Consider the following 14,203-nt stretch of genomic DNA (forward strand, 5'->3'; position numbering starts at 1 on the left):
GTTTGAATACTTCGAATTCAAACTGTCTTGTTGTTTCTTCTGTTTCGCCTTTCAAAGCTTTCGTCAGAGCCATATCACCATGTATTTATTATCCCGTAGGTAAAGGCTGAAGAGGAGGTAATTATTTCCAAAAGGGTGCTGCCCAATTGTAAATAAACTTATTAAGAAAGCAAATAAGATATAAAAATAAATGCCATGTGCTTTCAAGGAATTTTATGGATTTTTTTAGGCGCTGCCAAGGAAACGTAGAGTCCAATTTAGGAATGGAGCAAACATGACTACATTTCTGCTGAAAAACAAATTTTATTTGAAAAAATAACATTCTTATGCAATACAGTAATTTTGTTACCATTACAAGTCTTAAAATCCAATAAGAACAATTTAAAGTTGTTTCTTTTAAGTTTCTTACGTCTTAAAAATCGAATACACCTGGGCATAAACTGGCATCTTATACTTAAAGTCCTCTTTTCTCATTCTTGAAAAAATCTCATGGGTTGATCCATTGATTATATTAGATCTGAATGTCAACAGGGTGAGCGTCTCAGTGAATTTTTGGCTATCTGTTATTATAATAGAACAAAATGGTTATCATAGCTGCTAAGACATCATAGTCATAAAAAAATGTCGGGCACTGAAGCGACACACGGAAGTTTTCACAACCTGGATAAAACTGGCCAAGATTATGAGCCCCAAATTTAGCATAGCATTTTTAAATTACACTCTTTTTTTATAAGAACAATTTTATAAGAACACGAGCCTCAAAATTGGTCAAAAGTTAAGAACAAATTAAGAACAAGCTGAGGCTGAGTTTGCTATTTTGAATAAGGTTTTTTCTCAAAATCGAGGATTTTTAGCGATGTGTGGGTGCTTTTTTGGTGAATATTTAAATTTGTCAGCAAATTAAGGCTGTCTCATTCACTTTGTTGGCAAATTAGGCCTGTACACCACTATAGAGCGAAAAAGCTAGCACTCGCACTGCTTACATCCTATTAGATTAAGAACAAATTAAGAACAATCCAGCCTCAGATTTTCGAAAAAATTAAGAACAATCAGCTTGAACTTTAATTTACTGGTTCTTATAAAAAAGTGTAAGTACTCCAGCTTGGGGGAGCGGAAGCAGTGCTGTAGAAAGGAAAGATTTATGGGGGATCAATGTTTGACAAAATAGGAACAACAAATTATACAATTTTTTAACAATAGCAGTTACGGGCAAAAATTCTTGTCTTAAGAAAAGACATGTCATTACGGTTGCTGGGATAAACCCCCCATCCTCAAAGTTAGGTTGTCAAAAAGAACCTGAAATTAGAGACGACGAACATACCACTCTGTAACAGAACGAAAATGGATAAAAAATTTAAATATTGATACAAAAATATTTCTTTAGTAAACATTATTCTTAAAAATTGGGGCTCCTTAAATCCTATATATACAGCTTAATATAAACCTACAAGCAATCATATTAAAAAACGATGTAACTAAATACTAATGCTGTTAAAGCATTTTTCTACTCTCTACTCTACGAAAGAATCTGCGTTTCATTGCTTTGGAGCGACGGTAACAAGTGTTCAATACGTTTTATAACTGCCTAGCAAATCCCTGGGGATGTATCAGGGGAAATGCCGGAAAAAGAAGAGTTTTGCAGAACTTGAGGGATTGATAGTTTTTTCACTGAAAAATTGTAAGTAATGTTTTTTATCTTTAGCAGAAAATTAATGCAAATTTGAAAATTTATTGAACTGCTGGGGTATAAATTGAGTTGCTGTCAGGACAACGATTGATTTTTCCATTGGGTATGCTTTGAATATGTTAACTCTATTTTCAAATTTCCTTAACAAGCAATAAAAAGCAATTCTTTATGAAAACATGTAGCACGAATTGCTAGCTTGATAACCACGCACTGTGGCAGACAAGAGCTAGAGTAAGAAATTTCAAGATTACATATTCATTACAAAAATGTCAACATTCAAGGACCCATTTCGGCTCCTCTTGGTCATCAACAAACTCTTCATAGAAGACTGATCTATCTCCTTCGCATTCATTCAGGTATTCGACACTGTAGGCCTTCTTTTTTAAAAGCTCTGGTGGCTTCAACTCATCGACATCATGGATAACTTCTTCTTTGTCTGTTTCCACTGACACGGTCCTCAACGATGAAGAGGAGCTTGTAGGCCGTGCTTTTCGAGCTTGTTTCAGCATTGAAATTCTTCTTTCTCGTTCAGCCTGGAACTCTAATTGATATCTTTTATCGTGCTGCAAAGAGGACCGGTTTCGTTTATGGTGTGTATCCATATTAACAATTATTGTCTTCAGCTTGAAGCTTGGTATACGGTGGTGTCCATTAAGGCTCATGTTGCCCTCCTTTCTCTTCAAGAAATCGTCATACATCAAGTATTCATCTTCTTCATTGCCAAGCAACTCTTCCTCGCCATTTTCAGACTTGTTTCTTTTCTCGAATTCAAGGCCAACATGAACTGTTTGCAATGGTGACTTTTTCGGGCTGCGCAAAGGCATTTTGGACGGGGTGCTTGTTTTATTCAGTCCAAGATCTAAGTCAAGATTAGGCTTTTCATCGAGAAATTTCACGTTAAAACTTCGTTTTTCAACATTTGGATCATTCTCTGACTCTGTTTCGAAAAAATTGACGTTTTCTGCAAACATGTCAACTTCTGCTTCCACAGCATTCACGTCCGTTGCAATGATTTCATCATCGTAAACAGGCTGACACTCAAGTTCGTCTGTAATGATAGGCACAGCTCTATCCTCCATTTCACAAAGTATCTCAACGCTGTATGCCTTGGACTGTCTGCTCAATGGTACTAAACCTCCGTCATCATTAATATCCATTTGAATTCCAAGGGTCTTCAGCCTATCTGCCTTCCGTTTTGTTTTCTTGCCAGGGTGTATATCAATATCATCTCTAATACCTGAATCGTCGTAAATCAATCTACCTTCACCCTTTTCAATCTTGTTGGAAATAGTTTCGTAAGTGAAAGCAGACTTGCTGTCATTGGCCTCATCTAAAAACTCGATACTGTATGAGCGCTTCAAATTCGTCTTCTCTTGCAGCTCCATCGATCGACTATCAGACATCCCAGTATCGTTGGTGGGTACTTCAATGTCAGAATAAACCAGAACACCTTCGCCTTTTTCGATTTTGTAATGGACAACTTCGGACGAGAAAGGCCTATCCCCATCATCTGTTTCATTTAGGAACTCGACGCTGTACGAGCGCTTCAGAGACGGGCTTTCGCAAATGCTGTCACTGCTTTTATGGGAGAACTGCGAACTTAAATCTATTGAGTCACTAAATATTTCTTTAACTTCACCCTGCTCGATCTTTCGTGCCACATTTTCAGTGGACAGTGAATCACCAGCACCTTTACCTTCATTCAAAAACTCGATGCTGTAGGAGCGCTTTAAGGGCCCACTTGCTGCTCCCACATCATGTGCTCCTGAATGGCGCTCTTCGCAAGATTTAGTGAAATCTCCAGACACAGAAAGTTTGGAAACTTCCTTGGTTTTTTCATTAGAGAAAACCAGCTGATAGCCAGACAAATCTTGCTTTTTGGAAGGAATTCCCGCCCCTATGCCATCCTCAAACTCGACCTTTTCAGTATAATGAATCGGCTTATGATTGCCTTTTCGAATTGCCGGTCGAATAAAAATAGCACTGCGATGCTTAATGTACCAAAGTTCTGTGGGAGAAACTGTAAGCCTGTAATAAGGCCTAAGGTAAAGGACTGTGCGTCCAGTGGAGTGTTTCTCAATCAAAGGAGAATGGGTAACAGCACGTGAGCGACACGTGATGAACAGTCTTCTCTTCTTAGCAAGGTAGACAAGGATCTGCTTGCTTGAGTTTGAATTTATATGCTCGCATGAATTTGTATCTATATCTGCAAGTTCCTGTTCCTCTTCATCGATCAGCTCAATAACAACAAAGTCATCTTCGTCTTGTTCTTTGAGACTTTCATTTATGTCTATAGTCTTTTCAGTCCCATTATACAACAATCCAAATATATCCTCTTTGTTGTTATTCTTGTTTAGGCCAAGACCCGTCTTCGGGCGTTCTTCTGTGATGGTTCTCTTGACAATCTCAACATCAGCATTTCGCAACGAAAACCTCCTGAACAAGTCCATACCCTTAAAAAGAAAAGAGTGGAGTTTCAAAATGAGTCATCCAGTAAAAACAAAAAACGTTTACAGTTGAAACGAAATGCACAAGAAATTAAAGTCACCCGCATAGAGTACACGTTGTGTATCATAGTTGCGTGGAACACGACTATTATTTTATTTTCAACAAACTGGAGAATGGCTTTGAAAAAAGCAAACATTTCTCTCTACACAATAGCGGCTTTTTTGTACTTAAGTTTTTCTGATTGACCTATTTCGATTCACAACCGGGTATTAATTTAAATTGTGTTCGTTCGTACACTTATTCTGACGTTTTAAACTCTGAGGAATGTCAGAAGAAGAGGCTTTGAGTCTGGAAATGTGATAATGTGTAAAAAAGAGAGAAAAACCCCTCGATGCTGCTAAAATGTTTGTATTTTATGACTAAACTATACCAACAGGTGTTACAATTCTCTTATCGAATAATTTGCTACTTCAAATACCCAATCGGTGTCAGTGGCGATTCTAGCCTTAAAAATCTGGGGGGGGGGTAGGTTACCGGGGGCCAAACTTTCAGTTATAGGAGCCAACGCTAGCTATTACTTTGGGAACTAGTAGAATGTAAAGCAGTGGCGTGGTGGCTCAAAATTAGCTAGCTACAATGCACCGATTTTAGCGCCCCCTAGATAAGTATGTCCTTGGTACAGCTCTATCAAGGCTGTTGTCATTATGCCAAATAGTTTTATTAGTGGTGTAAGCAGCTGTGTCCCCTAGGAAAAATAACAAAGAAAATTGTTGCTGGGGGCCCCTAAAGGTTCGGGACCGTTTGTTATATGACTAAAAGTAACTTTGTTCTGTTACTCTACTGAGTTTTATCTGTTTAACAATAATGCATCATGATCATGGTTTTCAACAGAAGAACTAAACTTCTAAAAAATAAAAGTCTAATAGCTTTGTGAGGTTGATTGGTAAAATTTGTCCATAGAAGTTATGTCTTATATCCAACCTCCATGAGATCAAGCAAATCATTCTGTTACACAGAATTTCAAGTCATACAATTTCGATAAGCAATAGTATATTGCCAAGGTATACTGGGATGGTATTGGGCTGACCCTGCGCACCCCACCGCAAGAAGGTGGATCTTCGCGATAATATATAGCAAATATAGAATTTAAATGATTGTCAAGAATGAGTTTTTCTAGCTAACTACAGAACTCTTGGTAACACTTGGTTTTTGCTTGGTAACTTATCAGAAAGGAGCCAAAATTTCATAAATGTCCACCTCGGTTACAAACCAAAACGCTTATCGGGGCCCCTAGTTTGTTAAATAAATGCAATTAAGATCGATTTGAGAAAAATAAAGAGAGCAACCCTAACAAGTGAAAAAACGATTGAACAGCTTCGGCAGAAAACATTGGATTTTTAACAGTAACTTTTGAAAAAACTGGGGGGCAAAACAAGGGGCAAAGAAAATTTCTGGGGGGCCGTGGCCCCCCTTGGCCTCTTCGTAGAATCGCCACTGATCGGTGTGGGAGGGCTGGGTTGCAAGGCAGTGTTGGGCCTAGAGCGAAGGCGTTCACCAATGTTGTATGAGTATTGGCTACAGCTGAATACCCTGGCCTATGATTGTGCTATTTCTAGTTTTTAAAGCACAATATTTACGAAATACTTCAAAGAAAAGTTAATGAAAAAGTTTTATAGCATTAGTAGCTGCAGACGTTTTAAACCCATCCCACGTTCAGACTGAAAACAAACCTGATTTTCTCACGGAAACAAATAGAATGTGGTTTAGCAGTACCCGACTCTATTTAATTACTCTTTATTCTCGAATAATGTATATCTATCAACAGAACAGAAAATAACCCACAAACGTCTATCCCTTAACGATAGAAACGAGAAATATTGATAGCATTGTCAAGAAGCATATGACAAACATGCAAAATTGGTTTATTGAAGAACAAAATGAAAAATGGGGCTTAGAGAGAATTCAAGAGAAAGGGCGAGAAATTTATGCAGAGGTTATTACAATGATTTCTATGTTTTATAAAGATTTGAAAAACCGATAACAACCCAAGTCTTATATATCCTACTGAAAATTGTAGTTATCTTGAACGAAGGGTGCCTTAATCTGCACGCAGACTCAACTGGTCTTCCAAGATATGAATTTGGTTGAATGGAAAATTTAATGTTTCTCTCCCAGTAGAGTCTGCGAATCAGCGACAAAAACAAACTCTGCTGTTGTCAGCATTCTGAAACGATTATCCTTGCGTCACGCATTGCAAAGGTTCGATGAAAAAAGCAAGCAAGCAAGGATAAAGAAAAGTTTGGACGTGCAGTTATTGTTTTCATCACCGATATTTGTGTTGACAGTAGTTTTCAATGTTAGCAGTCGAACGAATAATGTTTTACTTTGTCAAGAAAAATCCATATGGAAAAATTATTCCCTTCAAACAACAAGGTTATTACCGTGATCGAATTAGGGGATCAAAGCACGCCTTCCCGAAGTGTGAACTACCATGCATGACGGCAGAAAGAAAGGCCTACTGATCGCTATGGAAATTGCCGTCATATGTTTAGCTGTCAAAAGTAAGTGTACTTGATTGTAATTACTTAGGTAAGTTTTAATCTAAGATGGAAAACCCAGTAGGCGGGTAGGCTAAGAGTGCCTATGTTATCTTCCATTTTTAATTGAAAACCAAGATAATAAGAAGTCAAAAAAAAAAGAAATCAAGACCATCGCCGCATTCAGATTTCTGGAGCCATTTCTGGAATCAAGATCTATTGAAAATCAAACTTGAGCTGTTTGCGCAAAGTTTCCAGCGAACAGACGGATTTAGATCTGATAAGATTAACATGGAGCTTGTTCATTATGGATAAAAAATTATTTGTTTTCTTGCTTTTTTATTGAAATTTGAGAGGATTACCTAAACAAACAAACAAATTTATGAAAGTAAACAAGTCACAAAAGAGCATGGAGCTATAAATTCTTATATCCGTAGAATGTAGAAAGAGGTGGATGAGGTCTAATATCTACAGATACTGATGGCGAAATAAAAAACAATCTAGTAGTAAAAAGAGGGCGTTTTGTGTTTAACGGGCATATTTTTGTGATTGATCTCGAAAGAAAGATTCAACCGGGCCTACACTAAGCCTCAGCTTCATCATTCCGCTTTGTGTGGGACCTTTCTGCAAGATCCCTTCAATACAGCAAGCTGCAAAACTACCGTTGTGTTGATGGCAAATAGTTGATGGCATTTTTATAAAAATAATTTTATAGTAAAGGTTAAGAACAAATTAAGAAGAACAAGAGGCTGAGATACTAAAAAATGGAGGACTGTAAGAACATTGTTTTTAAGGATATATCTCATGACAGAATATATCTTTTGCTTATGAAATAAAAAACAGTATTTGTAATAAAGGGTCCGATGTTTCTCCGCAGTGAAGAATTCTCTCATTTCTTTCTTTCTTTCATTAATTTAGTTTTAAAAAATTATGAATTTTACAAATTTGCCACATCAAAACTTCCAAAGGATGCAATTATCTTATTGGTGGCTTCGTACTCCCCGTGGCTGGCATAAGAAGAACGGATAATTTGTTCATGAAAGTTACTTCTCCAAAGGGCACCAGGTAGACCCGCCCACCCCAAAATGAAATGCTGTAAATCTCTAAAGAAAGTTCGACTCTTTCGCAGGTGTTGGGTGTTCATTCGAAGAGGAACGCACGTTCAAGGACTTACGGTATGGCAGGAGAATAATTGGGAATCATTGAGGTACTTTTAGATTCCAAGTAAACATTACCGGCAAAACAAACGAATAGAGCAGATCTTTGTCATATTCCGCCTAATCAAGGCTTTGCCTGTAAGGAAATTTCACATCTGACTCTTTCAATACTTGTGAAAAGGTTTACAATAGGCATCATATCATGAAAATTGTAAACACAATTGTAATCATATGCAGATTAACACCATAAAATCTTTGATTATCGACCAACTCACCTTGGTAGACTTGAAACATGAAAAAAGATCTCTTTCTGAGTAGATGGAGAGGCAAATGGATCTTCTGTAAAACTATAATCCCTCTTGTACACCTTGAAATTTCAAAACCAACTCGCTTCGTCCCACGTCTGTGATCTGACGTCGTTTTAAAGTCTTTCAGCAATAAAATGGTCGCTAGAGAATTTTGTAAACAATCGTTTTACAAAAGGTAGATTAACCGATATGTTTGGCCAGTTATTGAGAAGATTGCTATTGGATACAAGGAAAAGAATGCGAACAATCCGCCTACAAAGAACTCTGACATCACACATAGGCGCACGCCATGCATTGAAGAATCCCTCGCCTAGAGCACTTTCACCAACATCTCTTTGACTTTCACAGACCAATCATCGAAAATTCAAGAAACGAAGTGAAATGCAAGCAGAACATTCGGAAGGGAGTTTGTTGTTTACTTTGTCTTGACATCGCTAAATATAGTGTACTCATTCTTTGTACACAAAAACCAATAAAGCTCCCACAGAATAAGGCTGAAATTGAAGTGAAAATGTCGCTTGTTTATTGTTTGTGTTGAATATCAAAATATCAGAATATCAAAAAACTGAAAGCCGTGCCTTGAAGAACCATTTTTAACAAGTTTCATAAATAGTTAACCCGCGATACCCCAAAAAGTAAAGAACTGGTCTGTCAAAACAAGATATATGATTGTCTTTTATCATGTAACAGAGGTCGAATAGTGGCCCTACCAAAATCTTTTAAACAAATTGATCACCTTTCCAGATTAACTGCTTGACGTTATTGAAATTTGTCTGTGATATAAATACAAAAAAAGGTCTCAACTTTTGACAGACCGTTTCAAAACAAACTGCATGCTGTGACTCATACACCAAACAAAGTGTCTTTTAAGCAAGATCAGCTAAACTGCTAGGGTTATATAATAAGATGAAATAAAGTAAGATCAGATTCTAATAAGCCGATCCTAACTGCTGGTTGATTGTCTGGAACCAAATAAGCTTCTACAAGCAGGGCCTACGCCACGAGTTTAAATGTGGGTGGCCAAGGCTAGCCAAAGTAGGGGACCAAGGCTTTTTTCCCATTACTGCAGCTTTAAAACTACTTGCTTCGCAAAAAAGTGGGGGGGGGCGTGGCCCCTCCGGCCCCCTGGTGGCGTGGGCCCTGAAGGCTTTTACGAGGTGGACAATATCAAACTGTCCCTCAAAAAGAACAGCCTTCTCGATCGTATCGTATAGGTCTAAAACCGCAGTAAAAAATAGTGACTCTGCTGCCATCGGACAACACCTTTAGGACAACCTAGATTTTGCAACATAACGAAATGTTGCAGATAATTGGCAGAGCCCGGTCGTCTTTTCATCTAGCAGTTTTGGAATCGATCTACATACAAACGAAAAAGCCGTCATTTTGTAGACAGAAGGAGTTCGTATTCTCTCTCGGACTCCAGTCTACAGGCACTGATTGGACAACTATGCCGGTCTTGTGCTTGCGCTTTTCTGATTGACAGGCACCGCGCAGCCATTGGGCTAGTAGGGGCTAATACCCCCCCCCCCCCATTTTTTGCAATAATAGGCTAGAATTTTTTTTAAAAGGTTTACTCTAACGAAACTTTGGATAGTTTACTCCTATGCAGTTCTTCTTGACTGGAAACCTTGTTTAATGTTTGTTGTTTAATGTTCATTTTCTAGGTGTTTTATCTTGTTTAATGATATGATGTATTTTCTAACTTGGTTAGCTTGATGTTTTATTACCCTCAAGATAATTCTATCTATTTTCATAGTTATTGATATCTTCTCTGAACCAGACTCTTTATAAAGATTAAGAAAAAATAAGCAAGTATTTTCTAAAAGAGGCCTTTTCCGGCGTTCTAGAGGGCGTGGCCTCAAAATTTTTTCGGTCAAATCCATTTCAGCCCCTCCACTTTTAGACTGGTGCGCGGTCCCTGCTGATTAGCCTATTTCGATCCTCAACTGTGTATGTAATTTGCATCGTGTTCTATCGGACCCTTATTCAGGGCCAAGGCCACCCACTTTTCTGCAAAGCAGAAATAAATTTTGAGGCAAAAGTGGAAAGAAATATACTATACCTATTCACATTTTTGTAATATACTATATCATTCTGAAATAAAATGTCTAGTAAGTAGTGATCCTTTAAATATCCCTTAGCTCTAGTTTGGTTCAGCCTGTTCTTGGAGTGTTTAGTCTTTTAGAAACGCCGTTTGGTTGATATGTCTTTACCATAGAAGACAAAGAGGCTAAAATTAAAATTGCATAGGGGAAATAATGGACAGATCTCAAACCAGGAAAATTGGAAAGATTTTCCAATCAAAGTTCTAAAAAAGGTTTTAGGGTTGCTAGACATTGTAGAATCAAATTTTATTTGGGGAATTTTGAATTTTTTCCTTATTTTCAAAATGGTGGATCAGATGCAAAATGGCAGAATTTTAGCAAAAATGTAGGCATTGAAATAGGCTTATGCTCATATCAAATAAATGCAGGTTTTGGATGTTTTCAAGTAGATACCTATTCACATTTCGTAACTATTCTATAAAAAGCGTCTATTAACCATTGTATTTTATATTGGTGGCAATTATCTCAAAATGGTGGATTTTCAGAATTGATCATTTTCAATAAGATTGCTTGCACTGATCTAATTTTGTCTAAAAATATGTGACTGATTCGTAATAACTTCTCAAGAAACCTGATCTAGAATAACTTGGTGCCAGCACATAATAATGTAATTTCGCTTTTTCTATGGCCTAAACTATCTGCCATTTAATAAATTTAATAATTTAATAAATAGTGTTTACAAATTGACCACAGGCTCTTTCCCCATCAAACCATTGGGATCTGGTCTTTGTTCATAACATCATGAACCAAACCAAAATGCTAATTTATGTTATGTGGTCAAAATTCAAAAATTATAAAAATAACTTTTTGTGACATCACACCTAAGAACTCTATAGCATAGTTGATTTCATGTTAGTTTTCAAAGAGTTATTTCTAGCATTCCAAAGGTGTGGTTGCAAAAATTCCCAGGAAACTCCTTTGGCCCCCACAAGCTGGCTTGCTTCACATATCTTGGCCCCTTCGCCTCATTTTGACCATCTTTAATATGCTTCTGCCATTATGAAAACTTCACATCCACTTTTTGTTTATATTACTTTCAATGAATAATTCTCACCTTTTACAACTTCTCAGGATCAACGCCAAAGACCTGGAACGCCTTGCTAACTTCATCCCATGTTTCACACTCTATAAATTTAAATCCATCAAGCCTGTAAACAAAATCAATAATCAAAGGTGACACATAAACTCAGAGATGTTGGGGATGTGCCAAACCAAAAAAATAAACTACTATGTTGAGTTTTTCAGCATTCCATACCTCTTAGTAAAAAGCCTTACACTAAACTTTCATACAATTGTTTATTGCCCTCTACCTTTCACTAGAATTTCATAAAATTATACAATGCCCCCTCCTTCCAATGTTTACATAAATTAGTTCATTTTAAGACTTAAGTAGACTAGACAATGCTTTGTCAGTGATTGTCAATTAAAATCAAAGAAATGCGTCAGCAACAGTAATTTTTTGTTTTAAAATGCCATGAGTTCTAACAACACAACCATGCTAACACTCTAGAAATTTCTACCATGTTTTAGTTGTTATATTCTTACATTACACAACAAGGTTGAAAGAAAGTGGCAAATGTGGTGAATTCTTAAAATTTCATTCTTAATAATGGCATCAACCTGAGTGATAGGTGTTTTGGAGGAGTTATAAGCGTGATCTAAGATGTAGGTTATTTAGAATACTGAGAGACAACCTGATATCCAGTAATAACAGTTGATTAATACAGAATTGTTGATGCAGAGTGTGACAATAATGATTGATGGCAGAAATACTTGAAGGGTTGTAGGTTAAGGAGCAAAGCACCAAGGCAAAATAATAGCAAAATAAGGAGTGGTTTTAGGTGTGGCCCCTTGCCCCATGCTTATGGTAGCCAGAAAGGGGCCCGAAACTAAGAAAAAAGCACAAAATTGTAAAGGACAATGGACCAACAGCCCCTAAATCCCCTGCTGAGAAAAACAAAAGAGATTGCTACATTTTTCAAAAGAGAGACAGGCCACTTTTCAACAAGTCTTCATACTCTGGTTTCTCTGACTGATGGTTTAAATAATTATTTGTACTTACTCGTCGTTGGAGAGTGAGCAATCAAATTCAAGCAAAATGCTCATCATTCTCTCTTTGCATGGTCTGCCACTTGAGTCCACATCAACATTTTGTGATCTGTGAAGCTTAATGTACTCCTTGATGGACTCATGTTTCCCATATACAACAATCCAAATTGATTTTTTAAAGAAAATCAATCTTCCATAAAGATTCAGTTTATTCATCCAACTTAATATGGTCTTTTTGTACTTTTGTTTGGCTCTCATGTGATCAAGTTTCAAAACAAAACATTTTTCGCTTGATACATTGGGATTTCCTTGTTCTTCTGCTCCCGAAGACTGTTGATGCATATTGTGAATCCTTTCCTTGTCTTTAACAATAAACCGTTCTGTATTTTCCTTCATCCATTGAACAATATCCAATATCATTGGTTCTCCACGACCTTTTAAACAACGGCCTATATATTGAACAAGCCCCGCTTTCAAAGTATCGACCTCAGCTCTTTTCATATCTGTGCTTGTAACTGAAATACTTTCCAGCTCATCTGGATACTTACAATCAATCGAAACGGAAAGAACTAGGTTCACCGTTTTAGGCTCTTTTTTCGCAACGGAACTTGCAGCAGCGCTGCTTGCAGAATATGCAGTTTCCACATCAACATTTACATTAATTGAGAAGCTAATGCTATAAGCATTGGCCTCATGTAAACAATTCAAATCAGAATGAAGGCAGAACTCTCCATCCTGACAAAATATAGCACGTAAAGTATCAATTTCCTCCAAAATATCTCCCAGTGGCATCGTTGTGGTAGTAACTTTGATTACCCGCCAAAAATCAATCAGGAATCATTAAGACGAGGCTGTTTCCTCAGTAGAAACATATGAGCCCCGCGCCATCATAAGAGGATGAAGGTAAATTGTATTGATTGTACCATAGTCAATTGACTATGATATGATTGTACGGAGTAATAAATAATTTTTATCTAGATGCAGCTTAAAGGTAATATGTCCAGCAAAAGCAAGCAACTCTGCAGGGGTTTTCAGAAACTTGTGATTTATCATGTCATCCCCCAGCCCAAAATTGAAAAATAAAACAGTTGATCATCCACAGGTTTTTATTAGTGACACTTAAGTTGAAAAAGCTGACCGAACAAAGTATCTGGATGTGATCATGGATAGAAGCTTAAATTGGGAGGAACACGTTAACAGTCTCCGTACCAAAGTTTCTCGTGTGATCGGATTTTTGAAACATTCCAGAAAATTTTTACCTCAAAACACGTTAAGTAAAATGTATCGGGGTATCGTCGAGCCCAATTTTCGATCCTGCTGTTCGGTATGGGGGTGCTGTGGGGTGACTAAACTGCAATCCTTGCAAAAGCTGCAGAATCGAGTTAAAAGCAGAGTTGATGCGTCTGCTATGCCACTGATTCGCAGTTTGGGTTGGCCAACTACAGATGACATTATTAGAAGCGAAACAGCTGCAACAATGTACAAGTCATTAAATGGGTTCGTCCCAGAGTACCTTTCCAACCTGTTCGAAAAAAATTCGATTCGAAATGCTAGAAAACTGAGAAATACCGATACCGATCTTTCGCTACCCTTCCGGAAAACAAACAATGGGCAGAGAGCCATTTCTTTTCGTGGACCTAAGCTTTGGAACCAACTTGAACCTGATGCCAAACAGGCACCTTCCCTTGCCACCTTGCCATTCTTATTTCGTAGTATTTATCTTCTTACTTATTAATGTTTTTGTCACGGCCCCCTGAAAAGCAGTTCTCGTTTAAAAGCAGATGGGGCGGGATCATGGAATCTCTGGAAGATTTTTGCTATATTTGCATCCTGCGTTTGGTTTGACTTTAGATTGTCGTCTGCTTACGCCAGGTATACATGCGATGAAGGAAATGTTATTACACATTGAGCT

At 37.4% G+C, this 14,203-nt stretch overlaps 1 protein-coding gene across 2 annotated transcripts; it reads right to left on the reverse strand.

The window, feature by feature from the left end:
• Positions 1-8,170: 8,170 nt before the first annotated feature.
• LOC135694753 (RWD domain-containing protein 3) lies at positions 8,171-14,203 on the reverse strand. Of its 2 annotated transcripts, XM_089115328.1 has the most exons (3): positions 12,305-13,083; positions 11,297-11,390; positions 8,171-8,278 (listed from the first exon to the last, which is right to left on the reverse strand). In XM_089115328.1, exons 1-2 carry the CDS (start codon positions 13,081-13,083, stop codon positions 11,300-11,302), a joined length of 870 nt encoding a protein of 289 aa, XP_088971454.1. In that variant the 3' UTR covers positions 8,171-8,278; positions 11,297-11,299. The 2 variants fall into 2 exon arrangements, with proteins under 2 accessions (XP_088971454.1, XP_065069686.2); XM_065213614.2 differs by lacking the exon at positions 8,171-8,278 and having other exon boundaries at positions 10,375-11,390; positions 12,305-14,203.

This window comes from Rhopilema esculentum, unplaced genomic scaffold, assembly GCF_057945365.1.
Source record: "Rhopilema esculentum isolate cy_ngs unplaced genomic scaffold, ASM5794536v1 HiC_scaffold_26, whole genome shotgun sequence".
In the NCBI taxonomy this organism is placed as follows: Eukaryota; Metazoa; Cnidaria; class Scyphozoa; order Rhizostomeae; family Rhizostomatidae; genus Rhopilema; species Rhopilema esculentum.

Bases quoted from the DNA above. Each gene is read 5' to 3' on its own strand.
- LOC135694753 (XM_089115328.1), bottom strand. From the start codon at position 13,083: ATGCCACTGGGAGATATTTTGGAGGAAATTGATACTTTACGTGCTATA. The intron at 11,391-12,304 runs GTAAGTACAAAT...TTTTGTTTACAG, and splicing joins TGCTCACTCTCCAACGACGA to GCTTGATGGATTTAAATTTA.